We start from the raw sequence: 11026 nt of genomic DNA on the forward strand, positions 1-11026 counted from the left end.
TGAATTTGTGGTGTCCCCCCTGTCGAAACCTTTCATAGACGTTTGATCGATTCCTCTTCTTAACAAACCCATTAAAGGCCTAGATTTCATGAAGGAGTGGATATCGCCCGCTGCCTTTCATGTCTTATGTTGAGCTGATTCCATTTTTATCAAACCTTTAAAATAACATTATGCTTATTCTCATGCAATATTGCAATAACTTAAGTGTTCTCCCTGGGTATTGTGTTGCTACACTAAATTGTACTTCAATATCTGTAAAATCCACTGAGTTATAGTCATTTCTGTTTGGACTAAAGCTGATGAGCTGTGGCAACCATCTTTAATTGGGCTGACCTGAAAAATTAATGAGTCGTAGATGTACAGCCAATAGTTACTTTCTGAGAGTTTCACTGAAATCTGCCCAGTGGTCCATGAGATATTTTGCTAACAAACAAACAAATTTCCTGATTCCATAAGTAATGACAAAAAGTAAACACGGATCTTGCGTGATCTGTTAGCGCTCACAGTATGAGCTGAGGATCAGTCTGAGCTACTACCTATGGGGCGCCGTTTGTAAAGGAGCTTGTGCTAAAAATTCATGCCTAAATTTTGTCACATTTAGCTTGTGCTAAAAATTCATGCCTAAATTTTGTCACAACATTTAGATTTAACATTTAGCATTTAGATTTATATTTAGTATGTAGCTGTAACAATTACATGTAACTAGCTAAATGTTGTAAAAAGTGACATCAGAAAATCAACACTACATTTTTAAACAGTGTTTGAAGCTAAATGTGACAAAATTTAGGCATGAATTTTTAGCACAAGCTTCTTTACAAACGGCGCCCCATAACTACCAGCCCAAATCTTAGCTCAATATCTGTAAACGATGTAGAGTTTTAGCCATTTTTTGCATTTCCAAAATTGTGTTGCTTCTTGAATTGGATTGACTCCAGAGGTTCATCACTTGTCCATCTAATGATTACTTTCTGAAAGTTTCTGTAAAATGTCTTTTTTGCGAGATATTTTGCAAAAAATGCAGACAAACACGCACGCACGCACGCACGCATGCAGGGAGACCCGGGCAAAAACATTACTCAGCAGCAGCTAAAATGTAAGAAAACATCGAGTTGTTGTCTCTTAGTTCCTAATAGCGAGGCTCTACAGCTTGGATTGAGGTTTTTAGTGGTCATTAAGCAGCAGAAGGCCTTTTGACAGTCCAGGAGGTTTGGAGAAGGTTCTGCTTGGACGATTTAAAGTCGCACTGCAGATGGACATGCAAAAATCCCTTCTGTTGATTTCTTCAGATGCAGGCTTATCAGCGACCAGCAGAGAGCGAGGCTGCTTGAGTTGTGTATGTGTGTGTGTGTGTGTGTGTGTGTGTGTGTGTCGACAGTGTGAGCAACGTATGAAGCAGCCACACATTATGTGTTTTTTTTTTCCACAAAGCCAACAGCCAGAAAATGTGGTTCATGCTGATCATTTCAGGGTTTCAGTTGCACACGACTTAGCCGAATAAAAGTTTTTCACTGAACTCTTGTAGTTTCTGTGATTATCCTTGGAGAGAAAATCCTTCTTGCCTTCGCGGATGTGTTTGCTGTGCCTCCTCTCTTATGGTTTTAATTAATATTAACATTTTGCTCCTTCGAGCCCCTGTATTTAATAAAGCAATGAACCCTGAGGCCTCGCAGGAAAAATACAAGTGGAAGTGAATTTCACTCAACTCTTTAACTTCTTCCAAATCCTCTAAAGAATTAACACCATGTAAGGGGTTTCTTTGAAACATACAAAACTTGCATTATATTGATAAAAAAATAATTTAAATTTGCTTTTAATTATATTATATTTTTTATTAAAGGCCTTTCCACGGGATATTCCTCAAACGAGTGCATTTTGCATAGTTCTAGGTATTTTGATCAAATTTTGAAAATAACGTTATGTGCAAATCTCATAAAATATTGTGATATCTTGCGTGAGCTCAGATCTGTTAGCACTTGAAATACAATGTGAATGATTCTCAGCTACTACCACAACCAATTTTAGCTCAGCATCTGTAAAATTAGCTGATTTATAGCAATTTTTTGTGTTTTCTGAAGTTGTTTGACTCTAGCAGCCATCTTGATTTAATTGGACTCCAAAAGGCAATCAGTTGTATTTGTACATCAAATGATTACTTTCCAAAGGTTAGCTAGGGCAATAAATTTAAGTAGCAAGAAATCCTCTTTTTTTTCCACTTTGTGTGACAGCTCATTTGCTTAAACCGTTTTGGAATAAACGAGGAGGGAGCATGTGTGTGTGCATGTGCAGATATGTGTTTGTGCGAATTTGCATGACTTCATGCATGTCTGCCCTAATGGAGGCGATCGTGCTGTTTTCCCTCAGAGACACGTTGTTTGGCAGCGTGTCCCCCCTCCGCTTCCCTCCCCTCCCCCTCATCTCCAACAACCTATGATAAAATAAAAGCATCTTATGTTCCAGCACCATTAACCCCAGCGCTAGTCTCAGCTGCTGTGTGAATTTCTAATAATCTGAGCCAGGCTGTTGCACAACAGGAACCCTTCAGCATGAAGTTCAACTCTGCCTAAAGACCAAACGGGCCCCCGAGGATAAACACTGCGCGGTTAAAACGCCCGCAAGTTGCATGAACCAATCGCATTTTAATTAAAGGTCAAAAGTAAAATTGCTTTCAGTGAGCATAATGGTTTATTTAAAGCACTGCTTTGTGGATGCAGTTTTTGGGGTTTTTTTGGCCTTTTCCTTCCTAATCAGCCTGCAAACAGAGATAATGGGGAACGATAAAATAAAACAGGAAGAAGGCCTTGCTGCATGCGTGTAATCGAAGCTGAATGACAGCCCGAAAAAATGCAAAACAATACTTTTAGGTTGAACAGATCAGAAAATCTGATTATTGTTAAATGTCACAAAAAAGTCAAGATGCATTCAATGAAAAAAGTTCTGCCTGCCCGTTCAGATGTAATATAAGTCATAATATACTATGCTGTATGGGTTATGTTAAAATGAACAAATCATGAGGATTTAGGATTATGTGTTTGGATGTTTTACTTTTCAAATTTAACACAAAACTGAATAAATCTACTTAGATTTATTCTCGTTTTTAATGCCGAGTCAAATAAAAGGTCTCTTCAGTCCTGCATCTCATTTCAACAGATTTATCTGTGAGATATTTCCAAATGACAAAAAATAGAAGTCTGAAAAACAATTTAAATAATCATCCAGAAATAACAAAAAAATAACACATTTAAATCAGTGTGTATGCGTCTGGGCATGGAAAATAAGCTTTGTTGGGGTTGACACTCTGGAAAAACAATACAAAAAGTCATGTCCAGATTCTGAGTCGTCATTACACACACTCACACACACACACACACACACACACACTATACAAATGTGCTTTGTGCCTTCCGCTGCAGGGAGCTGACTGTCATTTCCTATTTGCCATTCTATGTCAGATGTTTTTTTATCTTTAGAGGGTGTTTGCGTGGTCTTCGGGCTCTGTAATCTTTAATCTAATGGTTTCTGTCTCGTCCTCTTCATCATTGTCTTCCTCACTATCTCTGCTGCAGCTCCTCTTTACTTTTACCACTTCTCTCCTAAAATACTTGATTTTATATCCCCACTTTCCTTCCCGTTCAAAGTTTTGTTATTGCTCATTTCTCACTCTGTGTGTGTGTGAGGGTGTGTGTGTGTGTGTGTGCAAGTGTGTATGTACATGTGTTTGCATCATTTCAGTGAAACTCACAAAGAGTAATAATTGCATGAACAGCTACAACTGAACAACCTTTGGAGTAATTTAAATTCAAGATGGACGCCACAGCTATCAGCTTACAGATACTGAGCTAACATTTGATGTGCCAGTAGCTGAGAGTCATTCACAGCACATACTTTGAGCGTTACGTCTCAGAATACCGCAGGAAATTCAACATAATGTTAACCTGAAGCTTTGACCAAAACGTCTACACCTCTGTCTTTTCTCAACATAAAATGATCTCAGTTTGAAAATAATGAAGGTGGCGGGTGATCTGCACTCCATGAAGGAATGCTAAGGCCCTAAAGTCTTAATTATATTCACAATATAACCTGCATGTCTCCCTGTTCTGAATCATCTTGATAACAATGTTATGGCTGCCGCCAGGAGAGTGGTGAGAACCAAGGAGGCGCCTGTTGTCTGATTCGTTTGCCCATCAACGTTAGCTTGTGTGGGTTTGCTTAGTGTTCATTAATCCTTTGCGTGTGACAAGGTTTATCTATTTACTCCTAACCTCACTGACAATGATGATTGATTTAGCTTCAGAAAATAAATGGCAAGAAACGCTCCACCCTGCAGTTTCGGAGGCATATACACCGAGAGTGCTTTCCAGGACGTAAAATATGTCTCCTTCCACCGTCAGAGACCAGTTTTCCTGTGGTTTATGCCCAATAATAAGGGTAATATCTCAGATCCAACGAGAATAGATGTGTATCCCGGCGCAGCTCGCAGGATCTTCATAAATGGTGACACGTTTTTTTGTGAGGGGGCGTCTTCAAGTGACTCATTTGTCATTTTACTTCAAGGCTTCTTTTGGCCACCATCCAAGCATGAGAGGCCGAGACACTCTCAGCGGCTAGCAGAGTTGTTTGTGTGTGCATTTGTACGGACAAACTGTCTCGTTTTTTTTGTGTGTGTGTTTATGTTACCATTTGCAGGCTAAAATTTGAAGTTAAAGCTGCAGCCTCACAGCCTTGTCTCCATCACACTTTTCATCACTCTTCCGTTAGTTCCACCTTTTTGTGATGCAGATTCATTTTTTGAATCCAGAGGATCATTAGCTTCTTCGACAATGTGCTTGTTGTGTGTGTTGGCATGCCAGACCCGTGCTGATCTATTTAAGCTCCACTGCAGGCTTTGTGGTTAATAATCTAGTGGATGCTGCCGCTACTTCTCCGCTCCCTAGAAACAACAACAACAACACAAAAGCGATTGTTTTGTTTTTTTCTCCTCTGTTATTAAAGAAAAAGCCTTTGCATTTAAAGCCGCAAACAATGACAGCCTATTTAGCCTAAAGGAGGAAATTAAGACCTAAAATTGCAACAGAGAGCAAAATCTCAGCATTCATTTCGAAGATTAACAGTCTTGTATGTAGCTGGAATAGTGTGCTTCAAGGAACAACTAAAGCAAAATCAATAAAGACAAATGTGCACGAAGTGTAGAACTATTTTTTTAGGACATTTAACAGATGCTTTTACTAGGAGCCCTTTAAAATGAAAAATTCCTCAACAAACACCAAAAAAATCTAGTCCTACCCACCACCCCCACCCCCATATGGATCAGAGCTCACATTCAATAATACATCAGAGAGACGGAGGATCCAGACTCCTCCATTGTATTAGAGACAAGAGCACATCCCAGCTCTGATTTCCCTCTCATCCTGTCATGACTTTACTGGTGTCCTATTTGCACACTTACAGCTTGTGTGTAAATCCTTTTCTTTCTTTCTTTCTTTCTTTCTTTCTTTCTTTCTTTCTTTCTTTCTTTCTTTCTTTCTTTCTTTCTTTCTTTCTTTCTTTCTTTCTTTCTTTCTTTCTTTCTTTCTTTCTTTCTTTCTTTCTTTCTTTCTTTCTTTCTTTCTTTCTTTCTTTCTTTCTTGACAGCTCAGTCAAACTGACTTCCTGCGTCTTATTCGTCTTATTTCTGGACAATTAATTGAACGGGCCGAGGGCGCAGCTAGACAGCACGGGCCTCGGATTAGTTCTCCGCCGTCTCCGGAGGCAGAGGTTTTCAGGCGGGAGAAAACAGCTGCTGTCATTTTTTTTACAGCCTCATTTATTGTAATGAGTAAACGGCTGCAAACCCGAGCAGAAGGCACAATCCCAGGACTGTAATTGGAGGTTATTTCTTCTCGCATTCAGCTCTTGGAATGAAGTGCTTTGCTGGTAATGATGGTTCTGTGCGTGTGTGGGATTCCGGCTTAGGAAAATGAAGAGTTTCCACTATTGGGTTGCCCTTTGTGGCTTTGTGGATCCCTTTGTTGAAGTTTTCCTTTGCCTACAGTCTCCATCCATCACACTGCAGGCAGACACCTGTGGTGAGTGAAGGGAGAACAATACGCTCCCGCAGTCTGTGTTAAACAATTAAAAACGCTTGCATCACATTAGTTCCACTCTCGGTTGGACTCGAAGTGCAACAGATACTAGAACTAAAAATAGAACTGAGCCAAAGACGGCAAGGACTTTAGTGTCGTGGTCTTCCATTTTTCGAGCCCAACGCTGGAGAGGTAGGCAGAGCGATTATGTTTTTGCCCGTGAGTGTGCGCTTGCTTTTCTGTGCCAAAATATCTCATGAACCACTGGACAGTTTTCAGTGAAACTTTCAGAGCGTAAACACTGGCTGTACATCTACAACTGATCAACATTTGACTCAGCCCAATCACAGCTGATCAACATTTGCTGACACAGAAATAGCTTCGCCTCAGTGAATTTTAAAGATGTTGAGCTAATTTTCGGCATGATAGTAGCTGAGACTCCTTCACAGCACATGCTCCAAGCATTATCAGATTAAGCAAGATCAGGAGAGATGTGGCAATATCGCATAAGTTTATAAACAATTCAGGGTTTGACCTAAGTAGGTAGAACTCTGTCATGGTTCATCATATGATGATCTTAGTCTAAAACTCTGATATGAAAGGTGGAAGACAAGCACGCTACGCCTTTAATTTTACTGAGCAATATAAGTCTGTAAAATCAGCTGGATGTAAATGAACTGTCATGGATTAGACAGGCGTCAGATGATATTGCGTAGTTAATAGGTTTTCAAACGCAACAGAGTAACGATGATGGGGGAAAGCCTTGAGCGTCGTTGACACGGTGCAACATGAGTGTTCAGGAACAAGCTTAATCGTCTGCATCTTGTGGGGAAGACAATGAGATCAAAAAGGCCTCGGGACTGACGTGCTTCCTGTTGCAGGAGGATGTCGAATGAGATGCAGTCAAGTGAGGAAGGAGGAGGTGGAAGCAGAGGGCAACATCTGTCAAAAAGCGGCGCACCACATGTCTTGCCACTACAAAGCAAGCTGTGTTTATTCTGAAGTATTAGTGAGATCTGTTTAAAAATTAAAGGCCTAGCATTCTTTACATAATGTGCTTATCATGCCAGAGTTTTAGACTAAGATCATCTTATGTTGAGCTGTTTTGGTCAGGTAATAATGCACAATGTCACTGTCAGAGTATGAGTTGGGGATTACTCTCAGCTACTACCACGTCAAATTTTAACTCAATATCTGTAAAAGTGACGGAGTTAAAGCCTTTTTATGTGCTGGTCAATGTTGATTACCTGTGGTGGCCATCTTGTATTGGACTGACCCTAATCAGTTGTAGATGTACATCCAGTAATTACTTTCTGAGAGTTTCAATAAAATCGGTTCAGGGGTTCATGTGATATTTTGGTGACAGACAGGGACACAAACACAAAAACATTATCACAACCTTCATCTTTTAGTGGTGGGTGATAAAAACCTTCGAGGGGCTTGTGTTTTTCCCAGCCAGGTGTAAGCAACATAAATCAACTGTCCTCTGGCCCTGTAATCTCTCAGATATGATTCATGATTGCTGGTGATAAAGGTGACCGTCACAGTCAATAAAGCTCCACTCCGGCGAGCAGCAAAAAGAAGTTAGACGTTGGTATTTTTTTATTATTTTTAATCACAACATTTTCAATTTCCCGCTTATTTCACATGATTCTCTCAACAACCCAGGTTCATTTTATGAGGGTAAAGTGATTACAGTCACATTTAAGTGATGACATCTGGAATCTGTGCTGCTTTTCTAAATCAACCTTTGATTTCTTTCGCAGGAACCTGGGGAAATCTGGGTTACGTGTCTCCTGCCTGGGGCTCGGTAAGTACCTTTAATCAGCATTAGCAAATTTGTAAGGATTTCATCGTCATTCAGCTTTTGTGTCTGTTTGTGTGACTGCAGAGACATCGAGGGCAGAAGTATCAGACATCCTTTAAATGATATCATTTCTAAACCTCATGCATCTTTAATTTAGACGTCACAGGAGACAAAAAAGCCCTTTTGCAAAGTGTTTACAGTTTCCCTTTTAATATTTAATCAACAGAAGTGTTTTCAGTAAACAAATGGATCCATTACCGCGCATATTCGATGCACACCACGGGGGGATTTCTCCCATTCCTCTTGATCCGTTCATTAAAACTCTTTGTTTTTGTTCCTTTTTTTTCTTCTTTGTTTGGTGCACTTGAGTCTTCGCCAAATCGCTCGAAGGGATGGTGCCACTGAAGAAAAAAAAAAATAGCATTACACTGCAAAGAAATGATGCAGTGTTGCCCTGACTCGGCAAACACAGAGGAAAGTGTGAAAATGAAACAGTTAATCATTCCCGTAGTGATTTGTTCTTACAGATACAGCCACAGCACTCAGAGTAGCAGCTGAATATTCAGGGAAGAAGAACATTTAGCAGCTGAGAGGGATTACTTTCAAATCTCAAGACTGGCAAATCGTGCTGGAGCTCTCCAGAGCTGAACAATGAAGAACAATAATACTTCTTTAATGTAACTTTGTGCAGTTTTAAACCTAGAAGTTACATTAAGGACATGTTTACTGAGCCAGTGCACTAAAGTATGGGAGCAAACCGCACATAAAGCAACTGCAAACAGGACAAATAATGTGAATAATATTAAAAACATTTTTTTGTTGTTTTTGGCTCTGCACCATTAACTCAAACAGCCTTTAATCCCTGCAAAGTCATAAAAGTGGGTAAGAATAAAATGTGATTATGAAAACTGTGCAAAACAAAGATTTAACACCAAAACAGTTTCATTTTAATTTATTGGGATATCATGTTACAGATACTGTAGTGCAGCTCCCAAGACAGTTTCAAACCAATAAGGTTGCTGCTAGTTCACAGCATAAGAGGCAATAAATAATATATAAACAAATAAAACCATATGGGAGTAAGTTTTTGCTTCAAGCAGAGGAGTTTATGTATTTGGAAGTGATGGTAGGATGGAGCGGGAGAAGGAGCAACTCATCGGGTTCTTACTCTGGTTTATTGTGGACAAAAAGGATGTTTGTTGTGCTGATGAGAAACTTATAGCTGTGATGTGTTCTGGATAAATCCACTGTTTGAGCTGTTTTTATACATTTTACTTTGTTTGCATAAGAAAATGTATGCATTTGCTTTTGTGCAGAAACTGTAAGATATAACTTGGAGCTACATTTGACACATGAGTGTTTACTGCTTTGCCTCTTTAGTATTCCTAATTATGTTACTTTATCTGCTCCAAACAGTTTTAAAAAATGGCTTAAACTATTGGAGAAACGAGAGGTTAAATACGAGATGCCTTGCTAATTTGTTTTTGTGTTTGAATGCAACTTTCAAAATGACAAGTGAAAAATTTAGGACAAGAACAGGATACACAAGAGCTCATCCTCACAGCGACTAAGTTGTCAGTCTTTTAAATTGGGCAGATTTTGTTTCGGCCGTTGCCAGCTGGGAAAAATCAGACTGCGCCTACACCAATCTGCTGCTTCACTGCTGCACATTTGGTTACTGATGGAGCACCAGGTTTTGCCATTATTTCTTATTACTGAGAGACGGTGCATCACGGGACACAATCTGAGGGGGATAAATTAACTTTAACAGAAACCGTTCAGTTGGCGAAAGAATGGGAAACATGTCTGTATCTGTAAAAACAGCATACATTACCCTGTGACTGCTTATTATTGTTGTAAAAAAAAAAAAAACACAACAATTGTGAATTTGTTGTCATAGTAAGTATTTTTAAAACTATGACAAGTAGCAACAAATACTTGCACATTGCTAACAAATTTGAAGCACAAATTATTTCAATTTGCACATGTTTATTCAAAGTTTTACGTGTTTGCAGCTTTGAAGGGAGGGAAGGCTTCCAACTACAAGACTTGGAGACAAATCCAGAAAATGAGTCATTCAGAAGAACAGCGAAAGCACAGAAAAAGCCTTGTAGCAGTAAAGATAAGCTATAGCTTCCCCAAACTGCAAATGCCGGGTTTCCCACTGATAAAAGAGTATGAATTCTTTCCAACAAGACGTTTTAGTAAAAACTTAAAAAGCTTAGCAGGAGAAACGATGATTCTTCATAAAGTTTGTCTCGGAATCTTTTCACTGGCAGCAAAAGGAAGGTTCAAACTTATCAACAAATAAAAAGAGGTGGAAAGCAAAACATGGCATGGATACAAATAAATTTTATTTTCCAACAGAGTGGGTATATCTGCAGACCAAATAAACACGTTCAGAGTCCAGGATGTGTTAGAGACCAGTTTTATAAATCGCTGGAGGAGCAGTGATGATTAGGGATGCACGATATTATCTGCTGTAGTGGCATTAAAAAAAAATATTGTGCCTTCTTTTACCACTACCATCACCCACGGGCAGATGCACAGAGAACATACACGGCTTTATATGTAAACACTCACAGAGCAAAACAGAAAAGCAGCTCCATCTTATTTTATCTTCCGTCCGATTTACAAAATATAGATTCATACAACTGATGCACAATATAGAATATTTTAGACAAGCAGTAAAGACTTGAACAAGTCAAAACCGATGACTTGCTGGTGTCAGCGATATCATCACCCTGGTTCTGGATCTCTATTCAGTTGCATGTTTTAATGATGAAACAATACACTTGATTTGAGGACAAAGCAGACATAACAATGCGCCCCTACATGTGCACCGAAACCTCATCGAATCAACACATAGCTGACATTTTGCTGTGATGGCTTTAGGGTAGGAGGCACATTGTCATGTGTCATTGCCAAAAAATGTCAAAGCGATAATGAATGCACGTCAAATGTGACTCGCTTTACACACAGAAGGTCCTGTATGTATTTTGTTTGTGTGCTGGTGTAAATTCTCAGTCATCCAGGCCATGGTAAATTCAAAAAAAGTTAAAAAACAAAAACAACTGGACTTCTATTCTGTAGCTGAAGACGTTTCGCTTCTCATCCGAGGAGCTTTCTCAATTCAGAAATAGAGAGTGTGGAGTTGAGC

The 11026-nt window shown here is 39.4% G+C and overlaps 1 protein-coding gene across 3 annotated transcripts in view; it reads left to right on the top strand.

Annotated features, from left to right (window-relative positions):
* The window catches only part of kcnab1b (potassium voltage-gated channel, shaker-related subfamily, beta member 1 b), a 38926-nt gene that overhangs the window by 10725 nt on the left and 17175 nt on the right, over nucleotides 1–11026 (top strand). For all 3 annotated transcript variants that reach the window (XM_017422339.3, XM_017422338.3, XM_017422337.3), the window contains one exon: nucleotides 7826–7869. In XM_017422339.3, the coding sequence (XP_017277828.2) occupies nucleotides 7826–7869 (44 nt within the window). The remainder of the gene's footprint in view (nucleotides 1–7825; nucleotides 7870–11026) is intronic.

Source organism: Kryptolebias marmoratus, linkage group LG20 (genome assembly GCF_001649575.2).
Source record: "Kryptolebias marmoratus isolate JLee-2015 linkage group LG20, ASM164957v2, whole genome shotgun sequence".
NCBI lineage: Eukaryota > Metazoa > Chordata > Actinopteri > Cyprinodontiformes > Rivulidae > Kryptolebias > Kryptolebias marmoratus.